The sequence below is a fragment of the Danio aesculapii genome, chromosome 7 (genome assembly GCF_903798145.1).
Source record: "Danio aesculapii chromosome 7, fDanAes4.1, whole genome shotgun sequence".
NCBI classification, from domain to species: domain Eukaryota; kingdom Metazoa; phylum Chordata; class Actinopteri; order Cypriniformes; family Danionidae; genus Danio; species Danio aesculapii.
In genome coordinates this window covers 888,457-906,257 of record NC_079441.1, presented here as the reverse complement: position 1 = coordinate 906,257, position 17,801 = coordinate 888,457, and the positions used below count along the sequence as shown (strand labels likewise).

The window sequence follows — 17,801 nt, the reverse complement described above, 5'->3', positions numbered from 1 at the left end:
GCTGCGAAGGATCCACCGGTTGTGTCCTTCATTACCTGGGAAACGAAGGACGCATTTTGAGGCTGCGTTTGAAGGAGCCTTCGAATTTTTTTGAAATGAGACAGCCTTCGTCGCACCGCGATGACACAGCACACTTCCAATGCATCCTTCAGAGGATGCAGCCTCTGAAATGAGACACAGCTCAGGTAAATTAAAAGAAAAAAGAAAAGTACAATTGTGTGAATGCTACGTTCTCTAGTATCTTTAAAAGAAAGTTTAGAAATGGGCCAATAATTAGCATTTGTGAGTCCAAATTACGTTTTTAATCACTGGTTCTACAACTGGTACTACACTGCTTTTATTACAGTTTTAGTCTTGTTTCTAGTTCTAGTGAAGTCATTCAGTGGAGTGATATGGAGCTGTAATGCGCTCTAAACCTGCCAGAACTACTTTATGCTGTGCTTTTATCTTATAATAACCAAAACACCTTGGTGACCATCAGCCAATCAGAATCAAGCATTCAACAGACCTGTAGCATGAGTTCAGATGAATGCCTTTATTTTGTTTACTGTTCTCTGATGAACACTAGATGGAGCCACACAATCATGTATTCATTAGCAGTGTGCAGTAGGTGAACTCTTGCTGTATTATATATGCTAAATCAGAAAACACTGAATCTCCCAAATAATGCTCAGCGAGTGTAATGAGATTGATGTCAGCATGTTGTGATGACGAAATACAGCTGTAAACACTTCATTTCACACCTTTGTTGCTTAAGTTAAAATAACAAACACAATTTTATAATATACATTCAGTACAAATATACAAAAAGCAAAGTATACAGTTGACCTGTGTGCATTTTAGCAGTGTGAGGAGACCACTTCAGTACTGCGGAGTAATCAGACATTCAGTATTATTACAGAGTAAGTGATTCAGTCTGTAACTTCATCACAGTAATATGACATGAAATACATATAGTGAAATATTTCACCTCCACTATCGCTGCCTTTACATGCTTTACACACAGTACAGCACTGAGGTGTGTCATTGCTCTTCTCTCAATCATTTGTGCATTATATTAAGGTGAATTGTGTCTGTTACAGTGATATTACAGTCCATGTTTCAGTCTATGTTCCCCATCACATTCAAGCATTATTTTACAGTAATATTGGATTCAGTTTACTGTACATGATGCATTTCCTCCATCATTAATGCAGTTTAAGGGAAGATAATGGAAATGCCTGAAATGGCCCAGCCAAATGAAGAGAATTTGGAAAAGATTAAGAAATGTCTTGGTACCCAGCCCTAACATTCACTGATAATTTAACACATTTTAAACATTGAGTGTTGTCTCAGATACACTAATTGGCACAGTTTGAAATGTATAGTTAGTGCATTGCATGAAAAGATTAGTTTAATGTAATACACAATACTAACAATCAGAAAAGCCCAAAATACACAATGTCTATTGTTTCAGTGTCATGCGGAACTAATTTGTGCAGTCATTAGCAGGGCTTCTTCAGCTTGTGTCAATGCACAAGGGGCTTCATCAGCTTGTGTCAATGCACGTTTTGAGTTATCGCATGAGAAACGAGTGATGGATATGGCTGATTTTAATAAAAATCCCTTCGTTCACATAAAGGTTTTTATGCTCAGTGGTTTTGAACTGAAAAGGGGTTAATGGATAGTTTTCAGTCACATGACCTTTGGGCAGACTTGTCAGGCGAAGAAAAAAAAACGATGAGCCGTAATGGCGGCTACACTGGGATCTCTATGGAAATGAAGCACAGGAAATGCATTTCATTCTGTTTTAAACTACCATTATTTATTAGCCGGCAGCTCACTCTCTGCAACTCACATGGTCGCCCACTGAAGCTAAGCAGGACTGCGCCCGGTCAGTACTTGGATGGGACACCACATGGAAAAGCTAGGTTGCCGCTGGAAGTGGTGTTAATGAGGCCAGCAGGGGGCGCCCAACCTGCGATCTGTGTGGGTCCAAATGCCCCAGTATAGTGAAGGGGACTCTATACTGCTCAGTGAGCGCCGTCTTTCAGATGAGATGTTAAACCTGTCCTGCTTCCTTGTCCTCATTTGTAAGTCGCTTTGGATAAAAGCGTCTGCTAAATTACTAAATGTAAATGTAAACCAAGCTCCTGACCTTCTGTGCTCATTAAAAATCCCAGGATGTCCTTCGATAAAGATTGAGGGTTTAACCCCGTCATCCTGGCATGTCCATCATGGCCTCCTAATCATCCCCATATCATAATTGGCTTCATCACTCTTTCTCCTCTTCACTAATCAGCTGGTGTGCAGTCTGGCACAAAATGGCTGCCATCGCGTGGTGCACACTGGTGGTGGATGAGGAGATTCCCCCCAATGTGTAAAAGCGCTTTGAGTGCCAAAAAAGTGCTATATAAATGTAAGGAATTATTATTATTATTATTATTATTTGTATCACATATCAACAGAACAAAACAGAGATGATTATGATATGAATAAAAAAAGAGAAAGCACTTTTTGCCCACACGGGAGCATTTCCCCAAATGCAGTGATGTCACGCCAAAACAATGAATTGGCAACTAGCTCTGGTTAGTACCTGGATGGGAAAACTAGACTGTTCCTGGAAGAGGTGTTAGTGAGGCCAGCAGGGGGCGATCAACCTGCAATCACTGTGGGTCCTTACGCCCCAGTATAGTCACTGGTCCTAATGCTGTCAGTAGCCATGTTTCCATCCAAAGATACAAATTAAAATGATGGATTATGGCATACAACATTTACGACTAAAGCAGCGTTTCCATCCATCGAGCCCAAGAGAACAAAATCAGCACTTCCTGATAAACTTGCGCTAAACGTCAAAAAAAGAATGGAAGTTTCTGCATTAGGAGGAGGCCTGTTTTCATATATATAATGATAATTGAGTCTTAGTACACGTAGACATATTATAATCATGTGCTTTCAGAATCATCTCCACTCACACGTCTTGGAGGATTTGCGAGTTTCGCTGATGTTCTCCGTCAAGGATGCTCGTCTTTTCTTTCTCGTATTTAACATTAAAGAGTGTTCACACCTCATCATCCACGCAAACACACCCGTCACTTTCCGCCATTTTATCACATGATCTGTTGAAGCAAAATCACATGACTGTTTTGATGCGCATGCTGGAGTTTATATATTTATATGCACATTTTTCCTACTCATTTTTATAGTTTATGCGCATCTTGATGTTTCTATTCAGGGTGTTTCTGCGAATATTCTAAAATGCGCATAAAACAGGTGTGTGGAAACGCTCAATCTTTCAATTGAGATGTTCAACTGAGGTTCTGACTCTCTGTGGTTATTAAAAATTGCAAGATATCCTTCAGAAAGAGTAGGGGCATAACCCCGTTCTCCTGGCCAAATTTGCCCGGTGGCCTCTGTTGAACCATCCCTATATGATAATTGGCTTCATCAAGCTCCTCTCTACCAATAATCTGGCGCAATATGGCTGCCATCGCGCCATCTAACTGGATGCTGAAGGTTGATGGATGAAGGGATTCTCCCAATCTCCAAAAGTGCTTTGAGTACCCAGAAGAGCACTGTATAAATGTAGGGAATTATTATTAATTCATCATACCACATGTGTTTGGACTGTTGGGGAAACCGGAGCACGCGGAGGAAACCAACACGGGGAGAACATGCAAACTCCACACAGAAACACACACTGACCCAGCTGGGACTCGAACCAGCGACCTTCTTGCTGTGAGGCCACAGCATGACCCTCGGTGCCACCCCTAACAAGGCCCACCCCTGCTTAACTTCCGAGATCAGATGAGATCGGGCGTGCCCAGGGTGTTATGGCCATAAGCAGAATTATTATTATTATTAATTTGAATAATGGGAGATGGAAACACATTTCCCTAATAAAATCTGATGTAGCGAACATTTCAACACCATTATGCTCACCGTGTTTCCTGCAGCTTGCTGAGGTTACCAATACTATATTCTGTTACTTAAATCAACTGGATGGCAAATCTTTTTCCAAACCTTTTTTCTTCACATTAGGATAGAGCCCCAGCTAGTGTATATATACAGAAACATTCAGGTTTATTTCTGTTAGCTCTGTGTCAGTCAGTCAGGCCACTGTGCTGCAGTTACTCAGTAAAGGTAGAGTGACCTCTGCAGGTGATTCTTCAGCTACTGGACAATCTACTATTTTGAGTGGACTTGCGTCGCCTACACCAGGATTAAACAGAGGAACGATTGAGCCTGAGAATCTAGTGCTCATGGTCAGGAGATGTTTACTCTCTTTAACGCTGTAAAACGACAGCAGACCTGCATCATAATCTAGCAGAACTCCCAGTCGCTCAGGCCTCGGGGATATGGACAGGGTTATTGGGGGATCAGTGTTTGTGTAAAAGCCATTTCCACCATCTGAACTCAAGAACCAGAAACCCCTTGATGGAGTATAAGCAGATCTGTCTTTTACACAATAATTACCATGTTTCACCACACCGATTAACCAGGAGATTTTAGGAGGGATTGGTGGAGCTGCCAGCTGTACCTCCCAATAGTGTCGACCAGAGGTAAACTGTTGAGCTCCAAATGCACATAACTGATATGGAAACCCCTCTGCAGTGGGATGATAATCTGGACTGTCCCTCACAGATTTACAGTCACTCGATATCTTCAGATCTGGAGATAAACTCTCACGATCAATACTGATCTGCTCTGTGAGGAAAATCAATAAAACAACATTAATTTCAACAGATATGAGATCATATTAACATCATTCATCTATAACCGAGATGTCTCACCTGCGTGTTTCCTCAGTTCTTCCATATTCATGGCTACTGGAACTGGAACTAAAAAAGAAAGATGTTAATAATATAAAAGAGAGAAAAATACAGCTTTAAATGATAACATTTCTGCAAAAAACAAAGTAAAAACAGGTTTTTCTCTTCTTTATTAATTTATGGTCTGTTGAGATTCTTGATTGTGATTGGCTGGTGGATGTGCATTACATGTGTTTAACCACACAGGCAGTTCCAGGCAGTTTTAATAAAAGCACTTCCCCAAACATTATCAGCAACTATGGCGACTGCTATGAATAACAGTTGCCGGAGCCTTCATTACTCCGTAGAGCTCATTCATATTCCTGGAGAGCTGGAGACAGAGATTTAATATTTAGTGGTTGATAATCTTAGGTTTTGTCCAGATATGTTTCCACTTCTTTTCCAAAAACAAATATATATTTGACTGCAAATGAGACTTCTGAAAGAGGATATGGTTGCGTTCTATTCAAACAGCGGCTCACATGCCATGCCGATGGGCTGGTGTTAATTATACAATACAGCTTCATGAGTGGTTTAGTGTTTTTAATTAATGTTTGATTTAGATTTTATTCTATTTAAAGCAATATTCAGGGATACAGCTAAGCCTGGGTGTGCTGAATGATTGATCAATTGCTTTGCATTATAATTATGTTATTGTTATGTTATGTTATAATTATGTTATTATTATTACTGGACGTATATGTTAATTACTTTCGATGTTCTAAAATATTTGTTGAATTTTTTTTATCAAAGCTAAAACATATGTATAATCTATAGTTGGATTGGAGAAAAAATCTGTCTGTAATTTTATCAGTCAATGCATAAAGCAGCCTTTTCATAAAGCATAGTTAATTGATCTGGTCCTATTAATGCAATTTTTATTTGGTATATTATGAAAGCTGCACAAGCTTTCGCAGTATTCGATTAGATTAAAAGATCAGAAATACCGGCTTTTACTGTCTGTCATTTACATATTTACATGCATGCACAAAATCTCTCTGATGTCCAAGCTTTCTCTCTCTCTGAACGTGGGGACTAGGAGATCTAACGTGTTATAAATGATGAAAACACAGTCAAATATTCTGCTACATGGAGCAAAACTAGTGTTATAAGTTAGCAAAAGGATTTTAAATGCACTCCGCTGCATGTCAGGTGGCTCTTTGCCTCTATATAAAATCTTTTAATGCATGCAATTCATTGATCAACCCTTACATACAGTTGAAGTCAGAATTATTAGCCTCTGTTTGTTTATTTTTTCCCCCCAACTTCTGTTTAACGTAAGATTTCTTCAACACATCTCTAATCATAATAGTGTTAATAACTCATCTCTAATAACTGATTTATTTTCTCTTTGTCATGATGACAGTAAATAATATTAGACTAGATATTCTTCAAGACACTAGTATTCAGCTTAAAGTCACATTTAAAGGCTTAACTAGGTTAATTAGGGTAACTAGGCAGGTTAGGGTAATTAGGCAAGTTATTATATAATGATGGTTTGTTCTATAGACTATCGATAAACAAATATAGCTTAAAGGGGCTAATAATATTGACCTTAAAATGGTGTTTAAAAAATTAAAAACTGCTTTTATTCTAGCTGAAATAAAACAAATAAGACTTTCTCTAGAAGAAAAAATATTATCAGACATACTGTGAACATTTCCTTAATCTGTTCAACATCATTTGGGTAATATTTATAAAAGTAAATAACACTTCGCCTAAACCTCCAAAGCTTTCTGTTGTGATGTCTGACTGTTGTAGCTGTGTAACAACTCTGATCATTCAGCGGAGTGATATGGAGCTGTAATGCACTCTAAACCTGCCGGAACTACTTTAGCTGTGTCTTTATCTGACAATAACCAAACACCTGAGAGTGACCAGCGGCCAATCAGGATCAAGCATTCAGCAGACCCACAGTATTCACCTTATTCTCCGTGTACGAGTGGCCGCAGCTATTTGAATTTTTTTGGCTCGAGACTTCACGTCTCATTCACTTCCATTCACTATCAGAGGTTAAAAACAGCTGGTTCTGCTGCGTGATGTTCCAGACCGATCTTATTATATTGTTTGACCGTTTTCTGCAGTTTATTATTCCTAGTCATCTCTCTTATAGGTGACTGAATGGGAAGTTCTAAAACAATCGTGAAATCGAGCGCACCTCCACATTGAATAAGCTCAATAGGTTCCTTAAAGTTTGATTATATATGCTTGATCATATTCACAGAACATTCTGGTAGACATTTATAGGGAACTGCATGTGTTTTTGTGTCTGAAGTAGCAGAAAGTCTACACTGATTAATAATCTGAAATCATAAAAGATTTAAACCTCGTCTTTGACAGAACGTCTGTACCAAGAGTTCATTTAATATCACAGCACAAGATTCTGTTCATGCTGATTCAAATGATTTCTTATTAAAAAATAATACAAATACAAACTAGATGCATCTTCAGTTGCGTTCTCAGACGTGTGTGTGTGTGTGTGTGTGTGTGTGTGTGTGTGTGCGTGTGTGTATATATAAGTAGGGAAAGTATAAAAGTAAAGTAAGTGACAGTTTCTAATAATAAGTAGGGTTAGGGGTGGAAACAAACATCTCTTCACACCTTTTCTCTCCTCCACATGTACATCCTCACAGTCTGAAAATAGAGAAAACATCAGGAGTCACTCATTACCAGACTGATTACAGCAGGGCTGCTCAACCCTGTGCCTGGAGATCTACCTTCCTGCAGAGTTCAGCTCCAGCCCTGATCAAACTCACCTGAACCAATTAATCATGACCTAAAGCAGCGCTTGATAATTACAGGCAGGTGTGTTTGGTCAGGGGTGGAGCTGACCTCTGCAGGAAGATAGATCTCCAGGTACAGGGTTAGTGACCCCTGGTTCACAGCAATACCTGAAAGACTCTGAACTGTTAAACTACACCTTTAATCATTCAGGCTGAAAGACCAAATCTCTGTCACGTACTTATCCAATAGTCAGATTCTGATTTAGATTTGAGGTGATGATTACACAAAGCTCACGTGTGTAATAATGCTGTTTTATGTTATAAACTCATGCTTTTATTTTAGGAGGTAAATAAATAAAGTATACATGGGTAAAAGATGAAGCATCCACATCAGGTAATGCTCTGTCATTATTCAACTTAACGCATTTATTTATTTTATAATATAACCTCAGCCTTATTCTGAGCCGGCTCATAACTGTGTTTAGATCACAGGTGTCAAACTCAGTTCCTGGAGGGCCCGCAGTCCTGCAGAGATTAGTTCCAGCCCTGCTTCAACACACTCGCCTGGAGGTCTCAAACAGGCCTGAAGGACTCAATTAGCTTGATCAGGTGTGTTTGACTAAATCACTGTTGGAACTAAACTGTGCAGAGCTGCGGCTCTCCAGGAACTGAGCTTGACACCTGTGGTTTAGATGTTAAGTGAGGAATAATACTCACCTGTTCCAGCATGTTTCCTTTCTAAAAAACAAACAGAAAATATCATGAGATGGCAATTGTTGGAAGTAGAAACAGTGGACACTAAAACAATAAACCCCTAGAGGTTGTGGCTTACAGTGAATTTAAAACGATTAAGAGCAAAGCTGACCTGAAGCGGAGTATGAATTCACTGTAAACCACGGCTTCACAGGGATTATTGGGTAATAAAACAGATATTTAATTTACATGGCAAGGTTTCACGAGAGTATTGTACAACAGCTTTAAATGCAGCTCAATCAGAATCAAGAACAGGAACTCTCTTTGTAAACCAAACCAACCTGTTAGTTTGCCGCTATATTTGTAGAGCATCCATCCAGCCAAACCCAGAAGGACACAGAAGAGGAGGGTAAAGGTGATAAACAGAGCCTTCCATGGCTCTGAAGAATCTGACAAAGAGAAACCAGATGAACATCAACACCTTTAACTATATCAATCAGTCATTTAAAGTAGAACAATCGAAGTTGCAACGGGATATTCTAAGAAGAAAATTATATATACACAATTATTGCACAGGTGTGCCTTAGGCTGGCCTAAATAAAACGCTACTCTAAAATGTGCAGTTCCTCATGGATGGGGATCATTCTGCTTATACTCTGGCTCCCACCACTCTAACCACTGCTCAGATGATGTATTTCAGACATTTGTCAGTTTTATATCCAGCAACTTTAATCATTAGGTGTACATTGTCTAACCTGAAGAGACGAGGCCCTGTATGTCCAACTTTCCCTCTTTAGACTCTCCAATTGCAGTGGACACGGAGCAGGAGACCAGCTGAGCATCTGATGGAGAGACGGTGGTCCAGCTGTGGACAGAGAATAACCCGTCTGCTCCCCGATGGAGAGACACTCCTGCAGGAGGCAGAGTCTTTCCCTGGTCTGATGTCCACGTGATGTTTGGCTCGGGGTACCAGCCGCTGGAGCGACAGCTGACGTTCAGCCGGTCGTCATCCAGAGGCCTGGGGAACAGGACAGGAGCAGATCCTGGAGCTGGACCACCAGAGACAGACCATCAGACCAACACAGACACACAACCACTTCAGTAAAGACATCACTAGTGGACAGCAGAAGGCTGCTCGACTATTTCAAAGGAGCAATTCACTTCCAGAATGAAATGTTCTCACTTCTCTCTTCTGTTCAACACAAGAGGAGTTTTCTTCTTCTTCAAGATGTCACTGTTGGGTTGTAGGGAATCAGCTGGAAGAGGAGCTGAATGGAGGCTGATCATTCTGTTAGTGAACTACTCCTTTAATTGTGGAGGAATTATGGTGTTAAACGCTGGGTTTGACTGACCTGTGACTTTCAGCTCCAGGTCTTTACTGCCATATGCACTGTCTCCACTGACATAGCAGTGAAATGAACCTTCATCCTGAATGATGATCTTCTCCAGCTTCAGAGACACATCTCCACCCTTCAGTCCTTCAGAATGATCCGAGCGTGGTGTCAGAGAGCTGCGGTTCCTGAAGGACTTCTCCTGTTCATCTTGTATCTTGCCACGTTGGTATAAGAGTACAGTGTTGCGGAACTCTCCATGACGGTACCAGCGGATCTCCAGAGCTTCAGCATTCTGGGCCGGAGAGATCCAGCAGGGCAGAATAACTGTAGAACCCACATGAGCCACTAAAGGACCAGGAGGAACCGTGACGATGAACGACACTGATGAACAAACACACAGCCGTTAGTCTGCACCTACAGCCTCAGAGATTACACATCTACACCTGCATATCCTTTGTTAAAAAAGACACGTGCATGTGCAAAGATTCATCCACGATTACATTTCATAATGTTAAGCATGTGGATCTCATTTTTTCCAACTCAATCTCTGCTCTCTCTGTCACTAACTCTGCTGAGCACTATAACTCCATGTTATCTTCCCTGCTTGGTGAGTTTTGGGTCACTTTGAAGAAGCCATGTCCATGGTAAACTGCCAATTTAGGTTTACGGAAATTTACTGGAGTGAAATTGGAATAGCAGTACATGAATTTATTTTTGACACAGGATAAGCTTAAATACTTTGCTTCTTTAAAAACAGCACATAAAGTTTAATCAAGGTTTTGGTGCAGCCTAGGTCGACCTGTTTACCACAGCCAAGACGAGGCCAGTTGTTTTATTCACTGTCTGAGGCTGCACTTGGCACGGATACACTAGCACCAGTGCATGTGCAAGTATACATTTCCCTTCTCACACTGACCCTGTGCAAGATCAGGGAGGACAAGCAGCAGGGTTGTTGGTTGTGCTACACTGGTCCACTCGGACCTTGTTTCCAGATCTTACTCTCCTTGTGACGGCCCCTTCCTGGAGATTCCCCTGAGGAAGGACCTTCTTTCTCAGGGATGTGGCACCATCTGGCACCTGTGCCCAGATCTCTGGAACCTTTATGTGGGCTCCATATGTAACCCACCAGTCCTACACCACCCAATTGCTCTGAACTGGGATTGAACAGGTGATTCTTTACATGGGAGTCAACTGCTCTAACAAGGAGGCTAAAGACCCCTGAATTTGCCTGATCGGAGTCATTCCCTTTCTCCAGGATAAGTTGGAGCAAAAGCTGTCACCCTCCACACTGAAGGTTTACAATGCTTCCGTCTCTGCTCATTATGATGCATTGGATGGCAAGACGCTTGGGAAGCATGACCTGGTTACTCAGTCACACCTCAGAGGTGTTAGGAATCTTAATCAGGGCATACTCACACTATGCTATCTGAACCATGCCCAGGCCCGTTTCCTGGATGGTTTGAGAAGTGTAAGTGCTCTGAATCTGGTTCAGGCGTGGTTCAGTTGGCCGGCCCTGGCCTTGTTGGAGGAGGTGTTCCAGAGCGCGGTTCACTTGGGCTCAGACGCGGTACGCTTGTAGTGTGAGTGCAAAGTGTGCCTGAGCCCAAAACTGAAGACGAGACGTTACTTTAAGGGACTGTTTGATATGCATTTATTAATCATTCTTACTGTACAGCGAACGCAAACTGTCGTAGATTATTAAAGACCCCTCACTGCACCACAGCTGCACCTTCAGCAAACCTCCTAATTCCTGCAGCACCAGGACTTCATGAGCGTTAAAAGTGGCTGATCTGTTCGGTGAAATATTTGACTGCGTGTTACTGCAAATCAAACGACTAAAGCGATATAACTAAAGAAATATCCACTGTGCTGAGCGAGAGCGCTTCTCTACTGAACAGCACATCATCTGACGTAAGTGTGTTCAGGCCCGAATGTAATGTGAGTGTGGGCTGTCACGGGAGACAGGAGAGGGGACAAGCATGCTTCGGCCCGGTTTAAGGCAACTGTACATAGTGTGAGTACACACCTCATCTTGTGTTTTTTTGGGATCTCTATGTAGTCCTGGGAGTATTGCACAGAAACCCCTTTAAACCACTCAACTCAGTGTCTCTGCTGATTGCAGTGGCTCATGAGGGCCAGGGACCTGGAGGCATTTTCAGTCAAATGAACTGAGTCTGGAATTTGGACCACACTAACAATTATATTGACCTGAGACCCTAGCCTGGCTATGTGCCCAAGGTTCCCAAAACTCTCTCCCCCAGGAATCAAGTGGTGAACCAGCAAGAACTGCCTGTGGAGGAGGCAGACCCAGCCCTTTCACAGCTATGTTCTGTTGGCACACTGCGCAGTAATGTGGACGGCACACAGATCCTCTGAGGCACACCAGGGTAAGTGAATTTTTAAAACTAATTATCATAAGTTAAACTGTGTTTTCTCATATTTAGCCAGAAATGTTATTGCTGTGCAATAGAGTATAGCGTTACTGTCCAATCAGAGACATGCCTGAGCTGTTCTACAGAGTTCATTCATAGAAAGATCAGCCAGAAGGGGAACATTTATGTGCTGAATGTCAGCATTATTGATCCATAACAATGTACAGTACCTATAACTGTCAGCACGTGTGCTTTAATACAGTTTATTTTCTAATATACAGTTAAGTGCAATTAAAGTATAAACTGAAATGCAAAGTCAAAATAGAAACAGCAGAAGTGAACCAATAGATTTTCCAGACCAGCAAATAAAATCTAAGCAAAACAAACCAAAGATAAAGTCAGACACGAATGCGCTAAAACACCGTCACTGTTGACTAAACTGCTGATGAATATCCACATGATAGGGACATGACAGCCTTAAATAAGTGAATATATATCAGTATATTGATCACAAGTGCTCACATTCACAGTTTGTGATCATATCTCTGTGTTGTTGTGTTGATATGTTATCCAAATATTCATAATGTTAGCTGGAAACAGATGGAAATATGAGAGGATTGTGCTGCGTTTAAGGCCTCCTGCACTGCTTCATTCACACTGACATTCCTCCACTTGGGTTTTAGGTTTTGGGAGGGGGAAAATTCCACCACCCCGTGCAAACTCTTGGGATACTAGGTATCAGATAAGCACAATCCATATGTACTAGGTTTCAGCTTGTTTCTCTTACTCTAAAAGCTGGACAGACCTCCCATGCCTAGCTACAGTTGCTAAGCCACGACTGGTCTGTTTTCGAGTGTGGTTTACCGATGGGTCAATTGGGAGGATTGGTCATCTGAGCAATTCCCCCAGTCTGATCAGTCTGCATTTCCTCCTTTGTGGAATGAGGGTTACATTCATAACAGATGTTTTTAATGCAGTAAACTGTGGTGTATTGTGGTATAATATACTCTATAGTTGTAGAAAACTACAGTATTGGGTTGTGTGTTTACATTTCTGTGGTTGTGCTGACAAAGCAACTGTAAAACCACTACAGATTTATTAAAGTACTTTAGTATTTACTATAGTATTTTCCACTTTAGTGTTTTTCTTATTATTAATAAAGCATTTACTGTATTTAAGGAGTTTGTAGCAGCGATATGTGATGATAAAGTGAATTTAGTAACACATTAGATCACTATCAGTATGCATTACCCATTTTTAACCATACTGAAATATCTTGAATTAATCTGCTGTGATTGTAGTTTCTATGGTAACAGAACAGATCTATTAATAGAAACCCAATGCTGTGGATTTTTAGAACTATAAGGCTGTATTATACTACAATACACCACAGTTTACTGTAGTAAAATCTAAAGTGTTTATTACAGTTTATCAGTCTACTGTAATACTACAGTATGCTGGAGCATTCATTAACAAAGAGTTGCAAATACTATAATATATATATAGTGTGTGTGGGAGAGATGGGAGTGCGTGCCCCAGTAGAGCTTTATGTCTAGCAACGCCCCTGTAGTATACTATAGTATGGATCATGGCTCATATAACATTCTATATGTACCATTTATAGACCACATATCACATGTTAGGCCGGGAACGTTTCTTTAGCATACATCCAGCCCCGAGTAAACCAGAATAAATCACAGCCACACACACACACACAGCGAAATGAAAGAGTTTAGTACAGATGTGTGTGTCGTGTTCTTACCAGAGCAGTCTGTGAGGAGATTGAGCAGCAGAAGGCCGATAATCGAGCGCATTTCTGTCAGACGAGTTTATGATCAGACTGGAGAATCACGAGGACAGAACTCACCGCAGACACACACTCGAGCTCCGGGAAAACACGAGCTAACACGGTACAATGATGACTGTAGATCAGCCCGAGCCCTTCCGCGCATTAATGAGCAAATATAAAGGAGAAAATGGACGAGACTCTGACTGAAGCCGTTTATTTTTTTACTTTCGCTTTCTAAATGAGCGTGATGACGTCACTAAACAGGCGTCATCAGATCATATTTCATATTCGCGTTGTTATTATTCTGCTCAGTGTGTTTAATTTGATCATTGCGCTGTAAACTAGTGTGTTTTAGGGCTGTTTGATTCTAATGGATAATTTACACACACATACTCTCACACACTCACTACTGATATTCAATACTAACACACAAAACAGAGACACACACACTGAACATACACTACAGAGACAAACATATATTATATATGTATATTATATATTCTGTATATATTATATATTCTGCATTTAACTATAAATATATAGTTAAATAGACCGCCGGTCCTACTCCACCCAACCCGCTGTGATCGAATAACTGTAATAACTCTGATCATTCAGCGGAGTGATATGGAGCTGTAATGCGCTTTAAACCTGCCGGAACTACTTTAGCTGTGCCTTTATCTGACAATAACCAAACACCTGAGAGTGACCATCAGTTAATCAGAATCCAGCGTTCAGCAGAGCTGTGGTATGAGTGCAGATGTGTATAGCAGACTCCAGAACACATGAGGAGGTTTGTTGTGTTCTCTGATGAACACTAGATGGAGACACTGGATCATGTTCTCATTTACAGTGGAGTGTGTGAACTCTTGCTGTGTTAAACTGTTTGTGCTTAAGAAACACTGAAACTCCTGATTAATAAGGACACATTAAGTGAATGCTCAGTGAGTGTAAAGAGACTGATGTGGGCATGTTGTGATGTTAAATACAGCTGTAAACATTTCATTACACATCATCGTGCCTTTAATTATAGCAACACATTTATAATAGACATGCAGTACAAAGATACAAACTGAATATTATTAGCATTTATAAAAACACAAGGAAGTTCTTTATCTCAATACTGCTCATTAATGAAACCTTTAGTTTTTTACTGAGCGCCTTTACACTAAAATGATCCAATCTATTATTTTATTACAGGAATTTGATGAATTTATATTTGATAATATCCACACAATATCTCAGCTCATGTAGCTGCCTTAACATGATGATGAATAATAACTTTAAACTTTATATTGCTCCATCAGAAATACATCATCATAAGCACATCACATGACAGACAATTATAGTGGAGCATGCAAACGTGGGGTTTGTGGAGATCACTGCAATGTCTGTGTGAATCAGAAGTTTCTGCAGACTTTTATTCCAGCATGATGATGTATTTCCAGCTGAAATGGAATAATGAGTGAGGGGAGAGGCTTATTTTTGAGCTCCACCTCTCATCATGTATTTCCAGCTGAAACCGAATGAGTAGGGGGCTTTTTTTGAGCTCCACCTCTCATGTATTTCCAGCTGAATTGGAATAATGAGTAGGGGGCAGGGTGTATTTAAGGCTCCACCTCTCATCTTTCACTCACCTCAATAGTTGGAGGGGCGTGGCTAAGCATATGTCGCCCAATCAGAGTCATCATAGAAGGGTTTCTGTTCTTTAATCTATACAGATTTTGATTAAAGTTTAACAAATAGTTTTTTTCACTGGATTAATTTGAGTATTAATTATTCATCTTAAGACTAACACTGTGTGCCAGCTTTCGGATTACACATGAATTTTAAAAAAAGCACTAAATTAATTTTTCCAAACAATGTTAAAGAGCCCATATTATGGGTTTTTGAAAATGCCCTTCCATGTAGTGTGTAACACAGCTCTAAGTGAAGTGAAATATCCAGCTAAGGCTTAAATCTGTAAGTGTACAGTGTTTAAAACTATTGATTCATCTATAAAAGAGTCGACTCATAGTGCTTCAAACGAGTCGTCTTGATAACGAGTCATTAGGTGTTTCGCGATGACGCAGCTACGAAACACAAGCCTCGCCAGTAGTTACGCGCGCAAACCAGGGAGATTTGAAATCTGCGGCCCCGCCCACTAACACAGAAAAAACACTAGACACACACACACAGACGCCGCCGGTCGAATGAAGTCACGCTGTGCTCAGATGGATAATATTGACAGTCTCTACCCAAAGATGAGTTGTGAACTGTGAAGAGTCAGTGGTTGAGGTTTATTCACTAGTGTAAGTAAGTGCGATTAAAATTGTTGCCTCGTTTACTCTAGCTTGCAAATTATGTATTTATTGTGTTTTGTTACTTGTTAACCTGGTACAGTACACGCGGTTACTCTTTATATTCTCTTATCACATGTAAGCCACGTTAAAAACGCGACGCGTGCCGCTTTGTTTACGGATTTAACGTTAAAGGCTTTTGTGAGCTCGCGTTCCACTGCCGTTTGTCGTTGCTATGGCCATCGTAAGCTAGGAGACCTCGTGTCGATCTCCCTAGTTCTGAGGAGGAGCGTGATGTGTGTGTGTGTGTGTGTGTGTGTGTGTGTGTGTGTGTGTGTGTGTGTGTGTGTGTGTGTGTGTGTGTGTGTGTGTGTGAGAAAAAGAGCAGGTCGAGTGTGTGACGGCTAGGAGACAGGAGACTCGCATCGCTCTCCCTAGTTCTTCTGAGGAGCGTTTTGTGTGTGTGTGTGTGTGTGTGTGTGTGTGTGTGTGTGTTTGAGAGAGAGAGAGAGAGAAAAAGAGCAGGTAGAGTGTGTGACGGCTAGGAGACTCGCGTCGATCTCCCCAGTTCTTCTGAGGAGGGTTGTGTGTGTGTGTGTGTGTGTGTGTGAGTGAAAAGCCTTACACTATGAAGCGCGTGTGCACTGTGACTACTTTTATATTGTTGATTATCTGCTGGGCATTTCACTCTGTCTCGTGCTGAAGCCTGTCACTGTAGACCAATCGCAGCAGGCTGTCATCGGTCCAATCAGCGCAGATTAGCTTCACGCTGAGGAGGGGTTTGGGAACAAATGAATCGCTGAACGATTCATATGGGAGTCGCTGGGATAATTAGGTAAAAATAAATGCAGATTATAAGACTATAAAAGTGTTGTTTGACCTTGCATGCATATTAGACTGTTGTTGGAGACCCTTACAACCTAAATATGACCCTATTTCATCTATAATATGGGCTCTTTAATGTTTGAAAGCACCACAGAAAACACGTCCAAAGTCAGCAAGACCACGCCCCCTTTTTAAAATTTCTCTGCTAAAATTACTAAACACGCCTCTTACTGATGATTGGCTGCGAGTCCAACACTAGTCTAACTAGTCCGACACTAGTCAAAAGTGTTTTTCAAATACTGGTTAGGGGTGTGGCTAAGCATATTTCAGCCAATCAGAATCCTCAGAGAAGAACTGCCATTCCAGACAGAAGCAGACGGACAGATTTTGATTAAAGATTAGTTTTTCACGCTTGTAATTAATTGTTTAATTTAAAAGCGACTTCTCTATAATATCATCTCACTCAAAAATAATGTTTCCACACACAGCCAGTCAGATCAGCTGTAGAAATTATATTTAGCACAATATAGATGACAGAAAAATCCTGTATTTACCAGTATCATGCACACTTCACTTTTGCTGACACTAGCTTGTTCTCCATCAGCTTGTGTGAATGTGCATCTTAAAGTTTTGCTTGAGAAAAATCCCTTAATTAGCTAAAAAGGTTTGTGTGTTCGCTTGAGGTGGTTTTGGCTTAATGTGAATAATGGGAGATAAACTCAGACCTATAGTACAACACAGTAACTTCATCGCCAACCTCATTTCACCAAGTAGGACACAATCCTGGATCTATGTTGATCACATTCCAATCAGCCAATCAGAATTAAAGGATATGTTTAACGTTTAGGCTCACGGTTAGGTTTATGCACTACTATATGAGTGTTATCAAGCTTTTATTCCCCTTGGGTTTTGGGAATAATCTACAGTTATGGTTTGGTTTAGGGGTAGGAAACAGGTTTGGATTACATTTTCCAACAAGAATGGTGTTCCAGAATCAAC

General features: G+C 40.8%; 1 protein-coding gene across 1 annotated transcript; it reads right to left on the bottom strand.

Moving 5' to 3' along the window:
- Nucleotides 1-3,587: 3,587 nt before the first annotated feature.
- On the bottom strand, nt 3,588-14,044 carry LOC130231499 (butyrophilin subfamily 1 member A1-like). The gene is made up of 8 exons (XM_056460838.1): nt 13,675-14,044; nt 9,559-9,921; nt 8,962-9,255; nt 8,548-8,655; nt 8,231-8,251; nt 7,392-7,424; nt 4,773-4,820; nt 3,588-4,686 (listed from the first exon to the last, which is right to left on the bottom strand). Exons 1-8 carry the CDS (start codon nt 13,724-13,726, stop codon nt 4,091-4,093), a joined length of 1,515 nt encoding a protein of 504 aa, XP_056316813.1. The 5' UTR covers nt 13,727-14,044; the 3' UTR covers nt 3,588-4,090.
- Between the last annotated feature and the right edge of the window lie 3,757 nt (nt 14,045-17,801).

Excerpts from the sequence above, each read along its gene's own strand:
- LOC130231499 (XM_056460838.1), bottom strand. The coding sequence starts at position 13,726 with ATGCGCTCGATTATCGGCCTTCTGCTGCTCAATCTCCTCACAGACTGC. Across the intron at positions 8,656-8,961 it reads ACAGGGCCTCGTCTCTTCAG|ATTCTTCAGAGCCATGGAAG; the intron begins GTTAGACAATGT and ends TCTCTTTGTCAG. Across the intron at positions 7,425-8,230 it reads AAGGAAACATGCTGGAACAG|ACTGTGAGGATGTACATGTG; the intron begins GTGAGTATTATT and ends CTCTATTTTCAG.